Source organism: Daktulosphaira vitifoliae, unplaced genomic scaffold (genome assembly GCF_025091365.1).
Source record: "Daktulosphaira vitifoliae isolate Bord-2020 unplaced genomic scaffold, ASM2509136v1 Scaffold_1, whole genome shotgun sequence".
Taxonomy (NCBI): Eukaryota; Metazoa; Arthropoda; class Insecta; order Hemiptera; family Phylloxeridae; genus Daktulosphaira; species Daktulosphaira vitifoliae.
In genome coordinates, this window is record NW_026099572.1 from 38,598,272 (window position 1) to 38,623,195 (window position 24,924).

Consider the following 24,924-nt stretch of genomic DNA (forward strand, 5'->3'; position numbering starts at 1 on the left):
ATATACCCCTTTCATCTGGCACGCTTTTTTTGTAAATCGGATCATACCCCTTTAACAAGGGGGGTCAAAACTTTAAACATGCGTATTGTTACTAAGATATTTTCAATTTAATTTTTGAAAGTATTCCGGAAATACTGACACTTTTATATATATCTTAAATTAAAGCTTATGTAATATACTTTAATGTGAAAAAAAAAATTTGACCTCTGGATTTGTCTTCATGGTAAAAATGACTACCGTATTCAAAAATATGCTATATTTGTGTTAAAATTCTGGGTTTTGTATTTTATTTTATTTTAAAATACCTGAGAAGGGGAGTATAGATTTTCATAAACATTATATAAATTAAAATTAATATATCATAGAAAGTTAAACTTATTTAAATTTGTTTGCTTCTTTGAAGTTGAGAAAAATAACTTTAAAATTTGAATTAGCTTAAATAACCAATTTTTTCATCTTACTGCATCGACGTATGGTTGCTGAGTTGGTAAAACTTATGTTTTACACGCTTGGGGTACGAGGTTCCAACCTGTGTATGGCAAAGAATTTTTTGCATTTTTTCTTAATTCTTTTTAAGTTATTTTATGAAAAATTTTTGATAAAGATTTATGAAAGTTTATGGCAAAAAAAATTGAATATATTACCATAACTTTTAGCTCAATTACAAATTTAAAATTGACATCTAGGCCAGTTAACAAACGAAAAATTTCTTAAAAAATTCCCAACCAAATTTTGTTTTATTAATAGTTGAATTAAAATATGTATAATGAAATACTAATAGTCTTCATTGATTGAAATTGAGCTTTTTTTTACAGCCTCGCAAAAGTTCAAAAATATGAGCTTTTTTAATGTTTTCAAAAAATATTTAACTTACAAAAAAAAGTTTCGTACAAAAGTTGTTTAAAAAACAATTATAAACAAACAAATTATTTATAGTTTTTCATTTAAACAAATATTTTTCGAGTTACATTACATTTAATATGAGTACTAAAATTTATATTCCATTTTTTTCATTTTACGGTTACTTTTTATCATGTTACACTTACGTTAGACACAATGTTATAAATGCATATGTGTGTATGTGTGAGTTTATTTATTTATTGTATCATTAAAGTGTAGTGTATATTAATATACAAGCGATAGAGTAGGTAATTGATTTGACGCTATATTATTTAAACCCAACTAAACGCTAAATTGTACATTCCGAAACAACAATCATATTATGTCAATTGCCACCGGAATTTCTGGTAATATTTTTCTTTTTCTTTGCCTTAATCCCAACTACTTGGGGTCGGCCACCCTTATCCTAAGCTTCCACTTGACACGATCTCCCACATCTTCTACGCTCACATCAGCTGTCCTCAAATCGCATTCAATAGCATCCCTCCATCTCTTTTTTGGTCTTCCTCTATCTCTTCTTCCTTCAACATTCATTTCTATAACTGTTCTTACAGCTTTCGATTCTTCTTTCCTCATACCATGACTAAACAATCTAAGTCTATTTTCTGTCATCTTATCCACGATTGACGCAACACCTATACTTCCTCTTATATGCTCGTTCCTTATCCTATCTTCTCTAGTCACTCCACTCATCCAACTAAGCATTCTCATCTCTGCTACACTTATTCTCTGCTCTACTTTCTTATCAACCGCCCAACACTATGAACCATACATCATAGCTGGCCTCACAATTTCATACTGAATTTGAAAACTATAATTAGTCTTTATTCATATATTATATTTTAAAATCAAAGTACTACTAATCAGAATATAATTAAAGAAATAAGAGTTGATGTTGCTTTTGGAATAATCCACCAATTTCTCTAAATGAAACACTATCTACAGATTTGCATCGAAGCGTTTCTTATGATAGTGATTTTAATCACTGTCAGATATCATAATACTTGATCCAACTATGCCACGTCACCACTGTGCCGCGACCCCCCAGTGCTGGGTTTTTTTTAAATTTAAATATTGATTATGAATTTATAACTATTATACTGAGTGATTTTTTTATCATAACCCAATCAATTACTACAGATTAAAAATAATTAAACATTTTATTTTTTTTTGGTTACCTTAAGTTTTTTATTATTCGTAAATTATTAGGTATTTAATCATTTTAAGGGTGTCAACTTTGTTTTTTTTTTAATGAGAACACATATTTTTTTAAATGTTTCAGGTTTTATTTATATAGTAAATGGCATTTTAATAACGTGTTCCATGATAAACCTGTACATTTACATATTTGTTTTTGCAACAGCTTATATTAAACAACAAATTGTTTTATGGTATTCATGGGTTATTATAGCGGCCTTTAGTGACATCGGTTAGTAGCGTGTATCCGGTAACCAAGTTATTACCGCATTTTTAAATTGATAAGAAATTGCTAGCTAGAAATTGCTCACTTTACACTCGTATTCAGCAATGGGTTACTACCATTTCTACGATAAGAAAAAAAACCAATGGTAAATACTGCACCGATATAGAAAATATTTTTTAATTGTTAATTTTTTGTTACGATAAGTTAATTTTTTACTGAATTAACTGCTTAATTTTATTTTTAGCTCTAATTTTCATCAGTGTAAGTTCAAAGGATCGTATAAACCAAAAATTGTTTAATTGTTATTATCTAGATTTTTTTGTAGAATTGAGTGCTACAATGATAGAACTCATAAAATTAGAAGTTATTTAACTTTAATAAAAACATCTATAAATAATTGGTTAAAAAATATTTTTTTGGTTGATGCGTTTTCTGATTTTAATCTAAAATACATAACAATTTTTAAGATTGATACCACCCCTCATTTGCGTTTTATATATATTTTTCCATAAAAATGTATTTAATTAAAAATCATTTATTATTATCAATTATAAGTTTTTAGAAACACTAAGAGTTTTGTCACTTGGTCAGTCACTAAAATAAGAACTTTTTAAGATAAAACATACACTATTTTAAAAATAAATATTAATATGTCAAGTGAAATGTATTAAGTTTCAGATTTCATAAATTAATTAAAATTCAATTTAATATTAAACAAATTAATATTTATTTTGTTGATAATTAAATAATTACTAAATAAATAAATAAATAAATAAAATTAGTTCAATTTGTAGTATAGTTTTGTAATATTTGAATAATGTGGAAAATTACTCACTATCTCATACTTTCATAATTTTTGGAAGTTAAAAGTAATATCTATCTCAATATTCTTATTTAATTAAATGAGCATATACTTTTTTAATCTACACATGGATCTATTCAGAATGGTATTTAGTTAGTTCTAAATAAATAATATTTTTTGAAGGATGAAGGGGTCGTCAAGTAAAAACGATGCGCATACAAAACTCAAGAGATAGCGTTGTGTTTCATACCGGCGGCAAGGTCCCACCGACTGTCAACCTACTACACTTTAGTGACTATCTCCAGTGAATCATTCTAAACCGGTCCAGTTTTATTGCATCAGTAATAATGGACGTTGTATTATATCTGCAATTTCTTCCAAAGGTAATTCTTATGGTAATACGAGAACTATACTATAATATATTATAGTTCTTCGCTTTATAATTACATGACATATTTGTATTTTTGTTTAATATTAAGTAATAATATATTTTATAATCGCGTGTGTATATTGTTTACTGAGGTATCTGGGGATGTCCAGAAATCATTTTAGGACGGTATTTAATATTTTATACTTTATACTTTGGTAAACATGGTATACAAAATTTTTTCCTAAAAATCAAAATGATGATAAAAAAAAAGGTTATTACGCCTTAAATATACAATAATTAATAATATTTTTACTATAATAATTGTATTAATGTTATAGAATAATTACTGTATCGTCACAATTTCGAAGGTGGACCGTTTATAATTTTTCGTTATGTCTACATATTTATTTTTTTATTGTACAAAATAATGCAATTCATTATTTTTGCCGCTGACCGCTAGATAAGGCGACAAGAGAGAATTAATTAAAATCGGATTGTTTATCAGTATTGATCCCTCCCAAAAAGACTGGCAGTTATCGATTTGAAATTTGCCTTTAGATCGGTGTTGGCTCTTCATCTGCTCTTTTGCGTTATATTATATAAATATAACTACATACTAATTTAAATTAAACTATTAATTTAATTCCACTTATAATCCGGTAATCATATCTGATAGGTGTGACACATCGCCTTGGTGGTGGCGACCCTTGCTATCATAGCTAGTCGTTATGCAAGCAGCAAACCACATTGTTGTTTCGGGCCGATGAAATACCCACTTGTAAAAAAATTCGGCAGGTTATTATTCCTGTGACTATGTAAAAAAGTAAATTTCGATAAGAATATTAGTTACTGTGATTTGACATTGTACAGCATAGATGTCATTTTCGATAAACCAATTTTAATCAAATTATTACAGTTAAAAAAAAATAACTTTTTTAAAAATTTTTTTACAAAAATTGCCCATGTATGGATGTAAATAATTTTGTCATGTTTTATTTTGACATATGATCGTATATCTACGACCACTTAATCGTCCAGAATCTGTGATCATTCAGGACATGTTTTGATGCACCGAAAAAAAGTACTTGGACGTCCTCATAATATTTAAAGTTGAAATAAAAAATAATGACGCAGGCGTAAGTATTGGAGAGTTCAAGTGTTCAAACTTCTTATTGCAAAAATAGTTAACGGGTTACCAAATTATACAAAAATTTAGGAAATTATCTATTCAAAATCCTTGGGGTATTCTAAGTATATAATTTTTAATTATATTAAACATCTGGAAGATTAAGGTGAATATACTAAAAAATATGAACAAGTCAAGTTTCTACACATTGTATTATATTTATAAATTTGTCGTCACATAACTTAGTAATATTATATACTTTCAAATTACAATCTTTATAATACATATTCAATATGGATAAAAAACATTTACAAGGAATAGCTTTCCTTGTATAGTAACTATGTTACAATTATTTTATTTAAATTAGTTTAATTTATACACAATAGTTTTTTAATACATAATTTAACATACAAAACATTTGTTTAACGATTTACACGTTTAATGAATTTTTGTACACAGTTTTAGTTATGTTTAATTTATGAAACAACTAATATGAAGTAGTTGAGTTGTAATTTATGAGCAACAAATTTTAACGAGCAGAAAAAATATTTAGGGGAATCAAGAAATTTTACTAAAAATTATCCACTACAACTAATTTTTAGTTACTGAGTTATTCAGGACCTTTTTGATAGTCTTTTGTTTATCTATATTACTTAGTATATAACTAAATCACTGCTAAAAATCATTTTTAATTCTTATTGTTAGCTACAGTATAGTTAATTATTTCATTATTGAGGAAAATAATTATTGAGTGCAATTGGGGGAGCAGCTTGGAGGGACTTTCTAAAAATGTTTAATGCACTCAACATTTTTAACGACTATTAAACGATTATTTTAGAAATCATAAAGTAGTATTAAAATATCTTAGTATACATTGTATTAATATACAATATACATTGTGTAATAAATATTATAATAGCATATTTTATCATTTTATCAAGTGTTTTGTAATTTATTATACTAATAAAAATAAATTGTTGGAAGACAAGACTTGGTATGATAAGTACATTAGGTCTTGTGTTAATATATAAACTTTGAAACTAATATGGAGAGGCAGAACTCCCATGAATCTGTTTAATGTAAATATTTGTAGTCCCTCCAAGGAAAAATTTGAAATTACGCCTATGAAAGTATTACAGGCAACTTAACTTATACTTTAATAATAATAAAACATTCAATATTTGAAATTTTATCCCAACTAAAAAATTAAAATTCATTATTATTGTATTTATTTAGTCAATTTAAAAACGGTTTTAAGGAGTCAAAAATAATAATGTCTGTTCTATTTATACTTATATAAATATATAGGTGCATATAGGAACTTTATTTGTGTCAGTTTGATGTTAAATTTTCAAAAAACTTTGTTTTATGGTTAAAGCTTGATTTATCGTTTCATATTTTTAAATAATTTAAAAGTAAAGTGCTCATTGTCAGAAAACAAAACTTTAGATAATTATGTGTCATATAATGCGGGTTTGTATTTTCCCACATAACACAGTCAGTCCTTTTTGGACATCCTGTATTATTTAAGCTGTATATATCCTATGGAAATTACTAAAAGGATAGTCCCGTTAGCACCTCAGTTAGTCAGGGATAGCTCATTTGTTAACTGTAACTCCTAGTATGGATTACTTGGGAAATCATTTGACTAGCATAATGTTATGCAGAATGCTAAATAATTTCTAAATATTTACTTATTAATAGCACTTAAAATATAGCTATTTTGAGTGAGATACTCAAAATATATTATAGTTGAGATAACTATAATCATGATAGCAAATGACAATTTTGTTCGTTAAACTAATTAATGTGTACATAAATATTTTTTATTGTTTCTATTTTGATATCTATACAATCACAATTAAAATTTTAATGATCTTTATAAGACTCAACTCTAATTTATTAAAAAAATATAAAAATCAAATCGTTTCCCAAAATTTGCGCCTTAAATTAAATGTTATTAATTTTTTTTAAAATAATGGAAAAAAATAAATAATATTCAATAAAAAAATTACTTTTATATAAATGTAAAGTATGTTAAGTTTTATTGTAAAATATTAATTTTTAATTATTTTTAAGTTGGTGTTACAATTATAAATACATGAAAATTTTCTGTTATTAAAAAATAATTCTTAACCATTTGGAATAAGTAAGTGAATTAGTTTATAGATATAGCGAACATGTAGTAAATTTTACTGGGGTGGATTATAATTTTGCATTGATTAAATTGAGCCGACAAAGTTCACACCCTATCTTATAGTATCTTATAGAAGTTTGTATAATTTTTCAGTTGTTTGTTATAAAAGTTTTTCCATGTAAATCGGTTTGAAAGGTAACTGCTATAATCGAATATCGCGTAAAAAATGTTGTATATGATGTCAACTAATTTTCTATTCAATAAAATGTTAGAAATGTTTTGTTCGATACGAGTTCGATGGATAAAATAAAATTTCAATTCATATTCGAAACATCATTACTAATTTTTTAAAATTAACTAAATCATACCGGAATAATCAAACAAAAATTTTTTCACAGAAGCTAAAACTAACATCAATGATGAAACAAAATCAAAAACATACATTTTATCATATTTTTAAACTATAATATAATGAAGAAATTTAAATATGTATTTATTTAATTGACATATTGATTGAACATATAATTTGTTTAATTTTTTTTTTTTAACAAATAGATAAATTATAATTTTTTTTCAAAATATGGTTCAAAACAATAAAACGTTTAAAGATAATAGTAGTTTTGCAATCTAAAATAAACGTTACTTAGCAAAAAATATTTAATAATACATCTGTTTATTTGACTACGAAAATTATCCAAATTTTCCAAAAGAAAAATTAACATTAAGTTTACTTTTTCTGAACATTTTAATTTTAATATATCTCTTAAATATTCTATCTAAAATTAATTAATATACTGAAATTAAAATATTAAAAGGCGTTATACACTTAATGACCATGTTGTAATATTAATTTTTTAGTTTCCAGATTTAAAAAATAATAATAGTTCTATTTATATATAGGTAGTTCTGTTCATTATTAAATCATAAATGTTTTTTATTTTGTATCTAAACATGTGTACATTTTAAAATTAAATAACATTTAAAACTAATTTTTAATCTTAAAATAGTTGTATAGACTATTTTATGTCATTTATGATATAATTTTAAATTAATTTTAAGGAAATTTTTATACTATTTGAGTGAATTTATGTTAATTTATTTAAAATATTTATTATACTACATTATTCAACATAATTTATACTAATAAAAGGCCAAAATAATAACAATAATAATAATAATAACAAAAATTTAAAGGAAATATTATATACACATTTTTTGACAATTATATATTTTTTTATCACAGTATATAAAAATAATCTATTTAAATGTTAATAGCTTATCATTATTGAATTTTAAATTTAATTCTAGAAAATTTTTAGCCTAATGAAACTACTATTAAAAAATCAATATTATTCAAATTTTAGATTCCAAATCAAAAGATACCTTTATTTAAATTGAATGCTGTTAATAATATTTTAAATTACAGAAGGGTTATATATTGTTCAATCTAGCTATATGGTTGTAAAACTATTGTAATTGAACCAAATGGGAAGTTATTTAATGTATATAAAATTTTTATGTCAATATTTTTTTATAATAAATTAAAATAGTAGTTTCATTTACATATAATAGCAATTAATATATTTTTTTAAATAATGGATAGAGGGTTATTTATGTCCATCTGCAAATTATAAAAAATTATTTTATATAAATAATTTTTATTGAAAAATAATTATAGTAATAAAAATGGTAATAATTCAAACATATAGGTAACTAAGAGTAAAGTAGGTAACTGAGTATATATTTTACTAAAGGAAAAAGAACATGTTTGAAATTGTACCTATTGTTAGTTAATTAGATTTTTATAACCATATCACATTTCATATTAACAATTTATATGCACTAAATGAATATTAGTAATATGACGAATCTAAGTAAATTTGTGAACTACTTTTCTAACATAATATCGAAAGTGTAGCACAATAATGAAGTAGATGAAATTTTTTTCAAAAATGAATCAGGGTATGAAATAATTAATTAAAGTTAATGTTTTTTTATAAATATTTATCAGATATTATAATTCTTAAACGTCATCCATATTTTGAAATTTGATTAAAAGTTAGATCTTATTACGATATAAATTTCGAAATGAACTTACTGATGAATAAATTTAAGTGTATTAAAAGATTTTTGTTTCATGCCATCGATATGCCAGATCATTGGTGTGAACTAGCAAGATTTTTACATAGAATTTGAGTTCAAATTATTCATTTCGGTTTAATTTAAACAAATAGAGTTTTCGATAATATTTGTGAATGATCATTCTTTAATGTTACTTTATATAAGAAGAATTTTAATGAAAATAAACCAAATTTATGCAAATTATCATTATCATTAAAAACTATTTATACTAAATTTATTTTGAAAAATTTTACTGTAATATTCATACTTTCAATCTATTACTAGTTATACTTAAAAATTATATGTATAAAAACACTAACCATATTTTTTTTTGGCCTAGAAACTTTTTGGTTTCTGGTTCTTTTTTGTAACACCCTGTAAACGCATTTTATTTAAAAATACATTTTGCATTTGTTAAGCTCTTATGCGTTTTTATTATGGCGTATTTAAAATATTTCAAAAAAATAACTTAAATAATTTAAATCAAATAATTTTATATCGCTTAAAAGAAAAATTTAACAATAATGAACCGATATTGTCGACAACCAAAAAGTGAACACAATGTCTCAGTCAATCGACGATTATATGTGGCGCCGAATAAAGGACAGCTACAGTAGCAACAATAGTGAAGAACGTGAACACTAAAAGACAAAATCTGTCTACCACCATTGCTGCATATTTCCAGTCATTGATGACTTCCTGGTCGTCCTGTTGTTTTTTCATGTAATCCGTAATATATCGAACTTCATGTAGTATCAGTTGAAGTTCTCTAGCAGAGTAATTGCAAATGCTTCTAGCTTCGGATGCTGGTGATGACGTACTTGCCCCACAATTAAAAGTTCGATGAGACAATACACTTGCACGAAAATCATCGTCTGAAATCAATGTTACGAGGTAATGAATAATCTTAGTAGCAAGTCAGTTCCCATGAAAAATGAAAGTTTTAGTAATAGTGTGGGTAAAAAGAGAACAAATTTAAATCTACATTTTTTTAAATTTTTTCTAAAAAGAAATTTTATATTTTTTTCTACTCAACATTTTAGTAGAAATTTATTTCAAAATTTACTTTATTCCCTTTTATACACTGTCTATAATATGAATTTAATTTTAATTTCTTAATTTTTATTAAATAAATATTTTTGAAAAATAATTATTACCTATATCAAGAACATTAGCTAATAAACTCCTGGAAGAACGTTCTCGAAGTTCCATACCTTTGCGGTCTGTAAATCTACTTTTGATTGCCTTAAAAGATATGTCTCTACCTGGCCTTTGCATACCCAAAATCCAAGGCAGCCATAATAGGAATAAACATTTTGTCTAGTATACAAAATAAAGTGTTTAGATAAATAATGTGTGTTTCACGTCAAACAAATTGCACATAATATTTGTATAGATATACGTAGGGTAAAAAAAGGTTTGGTGATATAAGTAAATTCTCGTTATTTTTTCAAACATTTTTAATGGAGGTACCTAAACCGCAAAACAGCGTCAAATTTTGAAATTAGTACCACAGATAGGAGATAATTTATAAATTATAACTTATATCTTATCTATGCTACCACTAATAATATTTGGCATTGTTTTGCGATTATCAGTATCTTCGTCATAAACTTAAAGAAATCTAGAATTTATCTATATTACAAATACATTTTTCTTTATCCTACATGTATAAAATGCTTGTTAAAATTTAAGAATTAACTACTATAATAAAATATAAAAAAAGATCAATGTACCCATGGACCCATAGTATGTATGTCAGCAGTCCTGTGATGATAGTTGAGAACTACTAATGTAAGCACAACCGAAGACGCCACCATAAACATTATGCAATTGAAGTAAGTACCTGTCACACAATAAATTAGAAAACATGAAATATATTTAACAATAGATGGGATTTCAAAAATATCCTTTGCTATGTTACTATGATTGAATGATATTTTATTTCTAAAAAATTATGTAAAGCATGACAGATTTTATGTTTATAAACGAATCACTAATAAACGTAAACGTATAAGCATGCAATGAATTAATTATACATGTGCGCAAATAAACATCTACAAAAAGTGGGTTAGTTGGATTTTATTTATTAATAATAGAAATAAATATCATATTTTAATATTATGACTAATAATAATATAATTAAGAAATTTATCTATTATATAGAGCGTAATTTAATTTTCAAAAATGTATAATAAAATAAGTCTAATTAAAAAAATTTAATTGAACTATGATAAATTATATTTTACCTTAAATAAACTCAGTTTTATACAATTATTAAAAAAGTTTACTTTTTTATTATTCTATTTTTAAATGACATAGATTATATTTACATAATTGCATTGAATTTTTTTAAAAACTAATCCAATGTATTTTGGAAATAAAAAAAGGAACGACAATAAAAATCGTTATATACAATCTTGTCATTGGTTTTGATGTTAAAAAACATTAAAAATATATACCTTTTCTAATAAACATCTTTATTTTAAATAATGTTAATATAGAATGAAATAAAATTTTTTCGGAATTTAAATCTAGTATTCATTAATTGAACGTCTACATTTCTAATTTATTAAATGAAAATTTATATAATTTCCAAAAAAATAAAAATAATAATTCACTAAATATTGATATAAATAAAAATAAAAATTATTACCTATTTTTAACTAATATATGCGCATACAGAGTGACCCACCAGGTTTTAACATCTTTAATAACTTTTGATTCAATATTTTGTGTTACTATTTTATTTAAAACGCGGGCGGAGTATACCAATACAAACTGTACCTACCCGAGCTGTACACCCACTTTAAGTATTTAAATTTAATAATAAAATAAGTTCTTATTCAAGTTGTATCGACCAATCAATATTTTTTGTAAGATAAAAAGCTCAAAAATGACTATTTTTAAATTTTAAAAAATTAAAAAATGTTTTATTAGTGACAAATAATTTAAAAAATACTTTAACGTAGTCCAAAACTAAAAATTATTAAAATAATATATAATTATTTAAAATATTTATATATATTCAATTGATTAAAAATGATTAAAGATGTCAAAACCAATATATTTATATAGTAAAAAAAACAATATACATACATTTATATATATAGTATTATTATTATTTTTTTGTTTAATACTTAATTATTTATTATACGCAGTCAGATCAGTTGATACTTGGAGTACTTAAGTACCAATTTTAACAAATTCTTATTTAAAGTTTCAAAAGAAACTTATTTTATTTTTTAGTTATGTTACGTTTAAACACTGATTAGTGTTATAATGTTAATAATATAATTAATTTAAAACATTTTTTTAAAATTAATAACAATGATAATGTAATACAAAACCCACAAATATAGATACGTAGACGTATAGAATAACTATATTGTTGGTAAATAAAACGATTCTTGATTGTCCATGTATTTGTTGAAATAAAATAGAAATACTGATAAAAATAGATTCACTTTGACGGAGGGGTTATTAACAATGTGTACAAATTTTGTGTATCGTAGTTAATTTATGCATTTTGATTTGTATTTTTTGGAAATCCAAAGAGGTTTTTAAGAGGGAGAAAATTTCGTGACACGTGTGCCAGATTCCACAATAAAACGCTACCAACAACTTTAGTCACGTAGTATTTAACGAGTTTCCACAAGTCTAGAGGAGTCGAGTGAATTTCTAAAAAAAAAAAATTCAACATTCATAATATTTATTGAAATGCGTAGGTCGAAGAAAACGCGTGTACAAAATATGTAAATACATAGTACTAGAAAATTCGGTTTAAGAAATATCAAGCAAGCTGAATTGAATAATATATTATATATTCACATTTATATGTGGTGACATAAATTAGGGAAGTAATCGTGGATTACAATTTTTATTTTGTAGAATAGAATTTTTTGTAGCTAATACCTATAAATAAACTTGTTAATCACTCTTCTCTGCCATATTTAAAAAAAAAAATTGATCTTCATTATACAGAAATCATAATTGGTTTTTTATATGCTAAACACTGAACACTCAGCAATGTACGACTTTAATTAATTTAAAAGTTTAAATTTTCATAATTTAACCATAAAATTTTTTTTAGCACCTTGTACATAAATATATGTATATACATTTATTCGTTTAAGTAACTATTGTAAAAAAAATAAAATGTATTTTACAGAAATTTTAGACAAAATTTATAATTTTACTGGATTGTACTAACCATATTATACTCTTTTAGTAAAAAACAATGTATTATTCGACGTCTTCATTATTTATTATTTTTACAGTGAACTTTTAATAAAGATAATTTATATTTATCTACATTTATTTTTAATAAATCAAAATAATTATAAACTAGGGTAGGTCGTCTGATTATCAAAAAATTTAAGGTACCTTGAATTTCAAAATTATATAACAAATTTATTATTACAAATTAACTTTTAAAATAAAAAATAAAGTATATGACTATAGATTTATTAACATTGTTACCAAAATAGGTATCTGCGATTTTTTAATAGTTTTTTTTTGTGGCTTTTTGCATTAAATATTTTTAATATAAATATAATTTCAACGTAAATGTTTTAAATTATGCCACTAAAGTCATGCAATGAAAATTACGAAAATTATTTAACTTTAAAGGTCTAAAATGTAATTTAGAAGGGGTTTAGTTCTCTAAAAATTATAACTGGACTAGTTGTAAAACCCTAGTTTTAAATCTTGATTTAAATTTATTTGTAATTTTGAATAAATAATTTCGCCAACGAAAAGAGTTATAAATATAATTTTTACAATAGAGCCACCTAACGTTTTGAAAGGCGTATTTTTTCTGTTTAACTATTTTTTTTTCATAGTGTTTAAGCAAATTTTTGAAAAAACATACTATTGTTTGCGAGAATATTGAATATAGTGTTTTATCTGAAAATGCAATAATTAGGAAGATGAAAAATGTATTATTACGATTCGTTTCGTTGGAGATAATTATTTGAATTTTCTTTGGAAAAAATATTAATTAAATAATTTTTATTTGTACTATAACTGTTGTAATCTGTATAAAACGTTTGCCATTAAATATTTCTTGAATAAATTAAATAGACATTAGTTTTCTGGAAAAAAATTATTATTTTATTTAATTAAAATTGATTTTATACATCTGTGATTACCTGTATTGTATTAATATTGTTGCAATTTGTAATAAATCAAATTCTTTGTGCATCATTTGTGCAATGAATATATGTTGAGAGGCATGCAAATAAGACAAAAACGTTTTTTTTTTTAAAGAACAAGAAAAAATTGAATATGTAGATTGAAATATTTGAAAAAGCTAACTAAAAATGCAGTAAATATATATGATTGTATGAAATGAACGAGGGTGTGACAGTTATTTAATGTCACGTTTGATAAATGAACATATTGCTTATGATTTCTTTTAAGCAAATATGTAATTCAAATTTTTTATTGACTTAATTATTATTCCACAATTATTAATTTTAGTAGTTTTTATATTGCTTATATTGACCAACTATTATGTATACTAATTATTTTATGTTAAAAAAATATATATCTTTAGTTTCATATTGAATATAATCTTTCAAACTGTATATATGAAATGTGTTAATTACCGCTATAAACTTAATACACTATTATTTTAATAATGATAAAAAAATATTATTTTGTAATGGTATTAATTTTATTTATTGAAAATTAAAGTTTAAAAATAATATAGTTTTATCATGACTAATAATAGTGTTTAAATATTTTGCCAAATAAGATTTTTATTATAATGTATTGGTTTTAGTACTTTTTGTATAATTAACGGATTTAAAAAAAAAGAGGTAAAGATACTTGTCACACCCTAATGGGAAATGAAAGATACTCTGATTTTTATAATAATATAGGTCAAGAGTCAAGATAAATAGAATATGTAGACGTAAAGTGAAGAATAATGAGAATAATGGTGAACAAGCAATTCTGCCGATTTGGTATATTCTGACCTAACAAGGGCACTGCATCAGAGGATTCTGGCAACACTTCTGCTACCCGCAATAGGTAAATTACTTGTGAGAGCAGTATTGCTACACCTGCAACACAAATACATTTTTGGAGTCCTAAATTAAATAATTAATAATGGTGATGAGAATACTCTTTGATTCTTCGATTCCAGTTATTATTACAATGCGCATTATCTTCATTGTGTTTATACAAGTGAGCACTTTTAAATGTTTGATCTTAAAGTTAATCATAAAAAATTTACTCTTATGTCCAAATCATATTATGTACGTCTACATTCTATATTGAGGCTGTATTATATAATGATTACTTATTAACAACTAATATATTTAATGCTTATTTAGTTTTAATATTGGCATGAAGCTGATAAGGTATTGGCTTTATAATGATGTGTTAAGTTTTTGTAATGGAGTTGAAGGTGGCAAACAAATACAATAAAATACTGCAAATTCACATTGATATCAATATGCAAAAGACACACAAATATTATTGTTTTAAGAACAAAATACAAATGATAAATATGTATAAAAGTTCTAAAAAAATACAAAGTAAGAGAGAAAAGTGAAGTGAGAAAAGCACTCGAGCGAAAGATCCAACTGGATAATGGTAGGTACACTATAAGACAAAGCCGTAGCATACATTTTCTTTTTATTATTGAATTATTCATTGTAGTTTTTATATAACTATATAGTACGGCTAAGTCTTTAGTATACTATCGTTTTAAACAGAAACCGTACTAAGGAAAAAAGGATAAATGTTCATTGTTAGTAAAAATAGAAAAAATAAAGTGTTACCATGACTTTTTATCTATTTATAATTTAAGTATAAAATATTAAATTACATTATATAACTTATTATGTTCCTCAAATGTTATAAAATTTTAGATTTGTATTAAAAATCATACCCTGCTTTAAAATATATGAATTTACTTCTTATCTTTTGGTATTATTTTATTAATACTTGTGTAAAGCTTTTTAAGTCGATATAGTTACTTATAATTATAAATTGAGGTTTGTCGATATGATTGAAACAAAATATAATAAAATTCTTAAGTTTACAAATTGTATATAAATTCTTTTACTCATAAGAACTCATATCATAGTACCATATACTGTGTTACGTGTTCTTATTTCTCTCCTTAATTTTTTTTTTTAACTATCATATGATTATTAAAATATAAAATATAGTTTTCTGTGTGATTTTAAATCGTATATTAAAAATACAAGTTTTTTTCTTGGTTAAAAATATAAATTTTATTTTTTCTTTGGTACGATTTCTGTATGATCATTGAAATGATAAAAATGTAATATAAAATTTTCTATAAATAACTAAACAGAAAGATAAAAATCATTTGTGAAACATCCGATTTGAAACAAGAAATTAATATGTTGGAGGAAAAGGGGTTTAAGGTACCTAGCAAGGGTATTGCGTCAGAGACTTGTGGAAGTGTCTCCGCCACCAAATTCAGGAACACTGTCAGTGATAGCAAGATGGTCACTCCTGTAACAACCAATTATTCTTTGTATTCTTAAAGTAATTTCGAGAACATCATCTGACAAACATTTAAATTTAAGTTCAAAACTAAAGTATGTATAAATCCTATAAATGTGTTTTTTTTTTGAGATTAACACCAAAATAATTATTTCCTTAGCCTGTATCCCAACTATTTGGGGTCGGCTCTACCTTGCGATTTGATAGACTTTTACACCGGCTGACGACCTGACCCAACTTTATTTTGGCTGAAGGAGCTAGTGTATAAGAACAAGGTGTGTGACTGCAAAAGTTCCTGTATACTCGTCACCCATTCGGGAACCAAAAGTATACAGCGCTTAAGGCGGTCAACTGAGCCACACCAAGCCCCATATATTTAGTAAAAAAATAATTATTTTAAATTATTTTTTGAATGTAGATAACATCACATGTCCAACGAAGTGGTTCCTCCAAGTACCAAATGACAACGACATCTGTCATCATGCAAATTTTTTGTATGCTATTTACTTAATCCTACCTATTAGGGGAACCGCTTCGGACGTAGTAGGCATTGATTCAGCAACAATGTTCAAAAATACTGTTAGAGACAGTAATATTGTAATTTCTGAAATATACACTTAATTATTTCTAATAGAACATTTGGTTAATCTATTATTTTTATACGGCAACTTCAAATTAATATTTGACACATAGCTTTAGTAAGTATACTAATTAAAATAGAAAATTTATAACGGTTAAAATTAACTGTTTTTAAGTTAACCAAAAAATGAGTTAAAATATGTAATTCGATTTTAGATTTTAAAACTGTATCATACCTCGAGTAAAAAAACTCATATCATGACAACGAAAATGGCTCTAAATTATATTTTAGATGTATTCAGTAAAAATTTGATATGCATATTATTTCCTAAAAACTTTACACCGTTTAATTTATCATTTTTTTAAAAATACAATTTCTAAAAGTCATCTCAATACTTATAATTAAAGAATATTATTGAAAAGTCGTATTCAATGCAGAAATAAGTTTAGAGACTGGAATTCTATGAAAATATTTACCTCAAAACCAGTCTAATATATTTAAGATTTTATTTTATGCATAAAATAGTATTAATCAGATATTTTAAATGGAACATTTCAAAATAAAACGTAGCATAATAATACAATTTTATTTTTTTAATTATTTACTTTTTTAATGGACTAAAAATAAACTCATTTTAGAGTTTTTTGATACTTAAAAGTTACCCTTATGTTTAGCATACCTTGCACACTTGGTCAGCACTGATCTCTTGTGACTCATAGTTAAAAAACATTTTTTCTCATCATGTTAACATATAAGATAAAATAATAAGATTTTTTTATCTATACTAGTGTAACTTGCTTTTTTTAAATGTATTTTTTATTATTATTATTTTATCCTGGCAAATTAATGATCATGTTACTTATACTGCTTAATTTATTCTTACCCAGAGTGAGTTTTTCACCACAATCGGGAGGTAATGTAAAACCCAAAAGGGCCATGGAAGAAATGAGCACGCAAGGGACTATTAAATTGAAAAAATAGTACAACGTCCGCCGCCTTATTTTCATAGTGAACGTAATGTCAACATAAGGTTCTGGACAACATGCATATACAATACCATTCCTTTTCCCCGGTAAACCTATATTGAAATAAGTTATAACATTAATATTTCTAATTAAAAACAAAGAATAAAAGAAATGTATTCATAAATTTTACAATTAAAGAGTATAAATGACCGTGTTAGGACTTATCCAGTTAAATATTCTACAATTATCTAAATTGTCATCTCCGATAAATCTAAATTACACACCCATCAATNAGAAATGTATTCATAAATTTTACAATTAAAGAGTATAAATGACGTGTTAGGACTTATCCAGTTAAATATTCTACAATTATCTAAATTGTCATCTCCGATAAATCTAAATTACACACCCATCAATATTTTTGTTTTTATTTTATCGTTGTGTGGCGTAAAATATAGAATAGCACTAAAATATCCGGGTACAGTTGTTTTAACAATGTTATCTTAAATCGCCATCTGTCTGTTTATATGCACCTTTGCGTACTATTAATGAATGTAAAATCGAGGGCCTTTTAAGTTATAAATTATACAAATTTATGTGAAATTTTTTTGTAAAATTAAGTCAGTGAATGTCAAAATGATGTATTGTAATTCTAAAAAATATCAAATGGTTAAATTCTGAAAATATTTACTTATAAAATATTCTATTTATGATCTTCACTATTTAAGTAGCAGTTAAAAACTAAAATTATCAGTATGGGAATATTTAAAGAGCTAACCCCTCCAAACACGTAACCACTGTTTCATCCTGAGAGTATCTAAACAAAATTGTTTTTCTCTCCCCGAATTACTCTCAATTATAGCCATATATGGGGGAGNACCTAAACAAAATTGTTTTTCTCTGCCCGAATTACTCTCAATTATAGCCATATATGGGGGAGACAGGGCGAATGCCGGGCAAAGGTAATGCTGGTTAACCGAATTTCTTCTAAAATAAAATACTGGGTAAGACACTAATTGCATATTAAGATTATCATTACTTAAAATATAATGACTGATGGTAATATAAAAATTTTTATCACCAAAACAGTTTTCATTTTTTTTCAATAGTCATTTTAAAATGTTGCGGTTTTCAACTTAATTTTTAGATAAGGTATTGATATTTGATATATATGATATTTTTCTCCTACACGTGTATAGTTAGTTTTAAATTATAAAAAGGATCAACTATTGTTTTAAAAATAATGATAGTGGTTTTACTTAATGGAATAAATTGATTATTGTCAGGGGTATGCTAAAGGGGCAATACAAAACAATATTAAGTTGTAATAGCGGTCATAATTCATTATTATTTTAAATTTATCTTACTAAATAAATTTTAATTAGTTTTACTTTTAATCTTGACTTAATGCAATCAACGTATTAATTCTCTATTTGCAAGGATTCCCAAGTATTTAAACAAAAAACTTTTGAGTTATGTCAAAAACCATTAAGTTTACGGCATTACCTCAGTTCTCAATATTAAGTTAATTTTAGTAAAATTATCATTCAATTAATTTAGTTAATATGATAAATAAATAATTATGTTCATTTACAATATTTATTTTTTTTATTTATGTAGTTGTATCATATTAAATTTGAATTTCTTATACATTTCAATGGAGTTTTAATATGTTCAGTGTATTAACCCAATAAAGTCAGTGTAATGTCGGATAAATTCAATTGTTTTTTAAATTTATTATTGTATTGAAGAACTTGAAAACTTTGATATAGTGTAACCTCTTTGTTAATACTACATTTCCAAGTTATTTCAAATATTAAGATGAAAAACATTTGAATTTCATCAAATATCGCTTAGTTGGCCGGGAATTCCCCCAGTCATCTCTCAGTATAATGTAATTATACAAAAATGTTTGTGGGTTCATGGGGGAGTATATCCTCAAAATTATGCCTGTTCCCTGTAATTATGCTTCTGTATAATACAAAATATTTTTCTAGTGCCTTGGAATCATTAAAATGAATAACAAAAAATTGAAAATTGTTTGTTATCTTTTTACTTATATAAATAAAAATGCATTTATTTATTATTTTTATGTAGAGTACTATGGAAAGTTGATCTATTATTACTATTTTTTATACATTTTTATATATTTTTAAAAATATAATAATGCAATCTTACGATGTAATTTAACTTATTTAATTAATTTATTGTAGTTTTAATTTACTTTTATCAATTTATTTTATAATAAACCCATTATAATTTCATGATTTTCAATATAATATTTCATAAAATAAAATTTACAAATTCATGTTATTAACTTAAATTATATGAATAGATAGGATAGTTTGCGATGTTTTTAGCTTCATTTAGTATGTACAGCGCATGTTTATTCATCTTATATAAAACATTGTACTAGATTTTTAAGTTATTTTCAATTTATGAAAAGCAATGTATATATTTATATAAAATATTTTGTTCTAATAACAATATTATATTTAGTATTTAGTAATGTTCCTCTCAAAATCTGATATTTTATTTAATTGACTTACCCAATAAATCCCATTCACCGTTTGATATGAAATCTGTAGTATCTCCACTGTCTGACTTGAGCACTAAATCTACCTAATTTACAAAAAATAAACACTTTTTAAAATACATTTGAATTAAGAAATATTTCTATGGCTTTTTAAATTTTTTTATATTTATATATCACCTCATCTTTTTTTTTTTTGTATTTAACTTACTTCTAAATATACAGAATGTTCAGTAAGTTAGAAAACGGGCTTTTATTGTTCTCATTGCTTGTAACAATTGACCTGTTTCCTTACTTACTGAACACTCTTTCCATAATTTCGTTTTATTATATATCTGTGCTTGCTTCTTAATACTTTTATATTTCTTCCTTGATTTATTAATGATTTCGCATTTTTTCGTCTTTTTGATGTTTTATTTATTGTTTAAAGACTAAAAATAATAAGCCTCCCCAAAAAAAATCTTTAGCGTAAATGCAAGTGAAAAATTCCCTGTCAAAATAAATTCTGTATAATTACCGTAAATTGGTTCCAATTTAATAAAAAAAAAATTTTGCCACTTCTAAATATAATTTTTAAGCGTTTGTAAATTCGAAAACATAATAGGATAATTAATTAACTTTTATTTGAAATAGACTATATTTCTAAATTCGTTTAATCGAATTATCTGTTGCTAAATAGATAAATTTGAAAGTGATCAATTTTTTACGTGTTTGCAAATTCAGTACCATTTCATGATAATGTATAATATAATAATAATAAGTTAATAGAATGTTCTCGTTTCTAGAGATTATTCTTAAAATATTTCTGATATTATTCTCGAAAAATACCTTACGGTAATAATATATTATTAATTGAGGTATCTAAATATATTATAAATAGCTAAATATTTATTTAAATAGTTATTGTTGGTAAAAGTCTATTAAAATGCTTAAAAATATTTAAGTCAAACTTAGGAAACATTAAATATTAGGGGTTGGTAAATTTTCTGAGCCTGAACATTTATTGACACATAATCAATCCATTAAAAATATAAAACTAAATGAAAACTTAAAGAAGTACTAAGAACATAATATAAGGGAGGCAATATAAATAATTTAATTAACTGGAATCTTGGTCAATCGAAAAATTCATTATTGAATTTGTGTAAACTGGCAAATGTGATAATATTACTTAATGATAACATCCCTAGCGGTGTTAAGCGTTGATAATGATAACATTGTACCCGAAATATTTATCCACGATTTTTTAGTATTTTTTGGTGGGTTTTCGAGTTTATTATTTTAAATACATTATAGTTTTTAATTAATATTTTAAAAACACTTTTAACTTTAAATATATAACTAAAAACGAAATCGAACGGAAATAAACAGAAAACGTATTGATAATTAGTTATAAATTATAAGGTACAATAAATTTGTGAAAAATGTAAGTACAAGTAGTCAAGTGTTTCTCAACATGAAAACTATGGGAGGAAAATTTTCAGATGCGACAAATAACAGGTTAATTCATAATAAAATGAAAATCTATCGCAAAAATATAAAAAAATAATAAATCAGTAACTTTTGAATGTTGAAAAACGTAAAACATAAAAGGTTGATATTATTTAAATACCGCAAAACTGAAATATAACCTTTTAATTATTTAAAATGCAATAATATTGTTATTATTTGGTTATCAACATAAAGTAATGACAAAAAAAACAAAAATTGATTAAAGCCCTGGGTGTAAGGCGGTTGAAGTTTGAAGGTCTGAAATCCTCAATTTATTAATTTAAATTTAAAAGTTAAAAGAAATTTTAAGTTAAATTTTATCACTTTACACTTACAGCTGAAGTGTAATTGCAGCCTAGTAATTGGTTTTTATAATCAGAAGGTTGGTTAACGTTACCCACTTCAGTTGAATTAGCTTGTACGAGGGAAAGAGTTAAGTTTGTAGTCTCTTGCTGCTTTCTATATCTACACCGTAATGGCGTTTTCACTACTGTTAAAACTTCCAAGGAATCATCAAACCGAGCAGCAATAATAACTAACGCGGCTTAACACTATTGCTTAAAACCAACTAATGGACAACACCGCGACTTACCATCTTTACACGACTAGTGTTACAATTTCAAATTTTCTTTCATATAGTCTATGTTATTAACTATTTCATAAAACTATGAATGTAAATAAATGTTAAATAGATACTTGAAATCCGTTGTACGTCCAACTTCCGAATTTCATCACGCAATTTTGGTCATCAAAAGGGAACCATGTGATATCAATTTTACATGTACTTTTAAAAATACCAGGTGGAACCCAATGGCAAGTACCATTATGCTTAACTACCACGTTGGTTTGGTAGGTTCCATCAAATTTTTCATCAGCGCTAAAATATTTTAAATTCAAGTAAAAAATTTAAATATATATATATATTATTTATTATTTATTTACGTTAGTTTTTCATTTGTTAATTTATTAAAACTGTTAAATATTATAATTTATTCATTTTTTAAATGTATTTTATAAAAATCATTTGATTATAATAGTTTTTAATTTAAAATTTATTTTTTAATAAATAATTTAAAAATTGAAATTGACTGGATGATTTTTGTGAGATCAAATTAAATTATTAAATTTTTAGGTTTTTTATTAATTTAATTGGAAGTTTTTCATTATCTTTAGTGGTGTCGATTTTGTTTACAAAATTAGTTGAATTTTTTTTATTGTTATTTCAATTTGAAAACTCCTATTTACCATCATCAAAAAATATTTTGTTTATTAATCTGAAAAATTACCATTTATACTTAAACTTTTTCTCATAAAACCCTTCAATTAATAATCATTAATTAATGCTTTAATTAATAATTGTAATTAAGTTTAAATAAAAAATTTAATTAAATTGGTGTCATGAATTTCTAAAAGTTTGCTATATAAAATACTTTAATTAAATTGGTATTTTACTTAGTTTACATTATTAGTATTTTATTTGAAGATTTGAATTTAGATAGTTTTTATTATTTAACCCTTTTGAAAAATCTATCCTCTCATAAAGTTGATTTTAACTAGAAATGTTTTCAGTAAGAATATTTTATACAAAGTTTTTTTTTATAATTTTGCCAATTATAACATTTTTTATTATACTTATAGGAGCAGAAATATAGAATAAGTTCTTTTTATTATTATATATACAGAGTGATTAATTAAAAATCTACCTCCCCATTATTTTGTTAAATAATGTTTTTTTTATAAAAATATATAGATTGAAATTTAATTTGTTTTTGTAAACCATTGTAAGTATTATGTATATTGTAAGAAAATATTATTTACAATGGTAGATTTTAGAGGTATCTTTTGAAAGTCAAGTGGGAACTTATTATTTTTTTTTACTATTGATAGGGAAATAAACTTTTGACAATTCGATAACCATTATTGTATTATTATACTCTGAATTGTTATAATTTTTAATTATAGGTAAACGGAAAGCTCAATTTTTAATAATTCTTTTCCTTTTGCCTTCTTTGCCTTTTCCAAATATTCAAATGCAAATATCTATATTATGCATTATTTTTTTATTGTAAAAAAATTATTACTACTATATCGAAACACAAATTATTTTTTTAATATAATGTTTTTTAATATAATGCACCTTACACTTTTTATTTTGTAGATATTTTTTTAGCATTATTAAAAATAGAAAAGGTATATTAAAATAAGACAAACTGTCTCGATCGAAGCAGTGTGTTTTTATCAATTAAAAAATATTTATGTACACTAATTATTATTAACGTTTATTTGTTTTTTGATATCCTGTAAAATACGTGAATTAAATTGAGTAATCGGCTTTGGAAAAATAGCTACAATATACTTTTAATATTAGTTTAGTGTGATATATTTTATATCTTTTAAGTATAATAAATATAAGCTAATTTCATTAGATTATCATATAATTATATTTACTTACCTGTTGTACATAAGTATATCAGGTTTCCAAAGTCTATTTGGATTAAACCTTAAGTCCATGACACCCCCGTAATCTGATATATTCCACCTTAAATTATAGTCCACCCATTCCTATAAAAAGAATAATAATAAGCACATTAACAATTTTGTTATAACTGACAATGATCTTATCTATTTTAAATTCATCAATGTTTATTTTTAATTATTATTTTAATTGATAAATTAATGAATAGAGTTTTATTCTTCAGTATTTAATTAGTTCTATATTTATTAATATTAAGTTTTATTTTGAATATGTATAGACATAAATTAAATTTTTATTCTATACATAAAATGTTCAATACATTTTATCTAGTTGAATTGATTGATTCTTATAAGTTGATGTTTTATAGAAAAAGCAGTGATGTAAATTGAATGATACTTATTATAATACTGTATAATATTTATATATTACAATATTGTACAAAACAATAAAATACTTGCTTGTATTTAAAAAAAATTTCAAATGTATATACAAAGTTAATGTGTAAACTT

The 24,924-nt window shown here is 24.2% G+C and overlaps 1 protein-coding gene across 5 annotated transcripts in view; it reads right to left on the minus strand.

Annotated features, from left to right (window-relative positions):
* Positions 1 to 9,449: 9,449 nt before the first annotated feature.
* LOC126903720 (acetylcholine receptor subunit alpha-type acr-16) overlaps positions 9,450 to 24,924 on the minus strand; it is a 72,521-nt gene continuing 57,046 nt past the window's right edge. The window contains exons 4-12 of one of the 5 annotated variants that reach the window (XM_050682177.1): positions 24,392 to 24,501; positions 22,636 to 22,816; positions 20,465 to 20,537; positions 17,834 to 18,028; positions 16,888 to 16,974; positions 16,293 to 16,379; positions 10,616 to 10,725; positions 10,037 to 10,199; positions 9,450 to 9,754 (exon numbers count right to left, since the gene is read on the minus strand). In XM_050682177.1, the coding sequence (XP_050538134.1) occupies positions 9,450 to 9,754; positions 10,037 to 10,199; positions 10,616 to 10,725; positions 16,293 to 16,379; positions 16,888 to 16,974; positions 17,834 to 18,028; positions 20,465 to 20,537; positions 22,636 to 22,816; positions 24,392 to 24,501 (1,311 nt within the window). Of the gene's footprint in view, positions 9,755 to 10,036; positions 10,200 to 10,615; positions 10,726 to 14,863; positions 14,951 to 16,292; positions 16,380 to 16,887; positions 16,975 to 17,833; positions 18,029 to 20,464; positions 20,538 to 22,635; positions 22,817 to 24,391; positions 24,502 to 24,924 lie in introns of all 5 variants that reach the window. The other 4 variants (XM_050682147.1, XM_050682139.1, XM_050682158.1 and 1 more) reach the window with 4 other exon arrangements.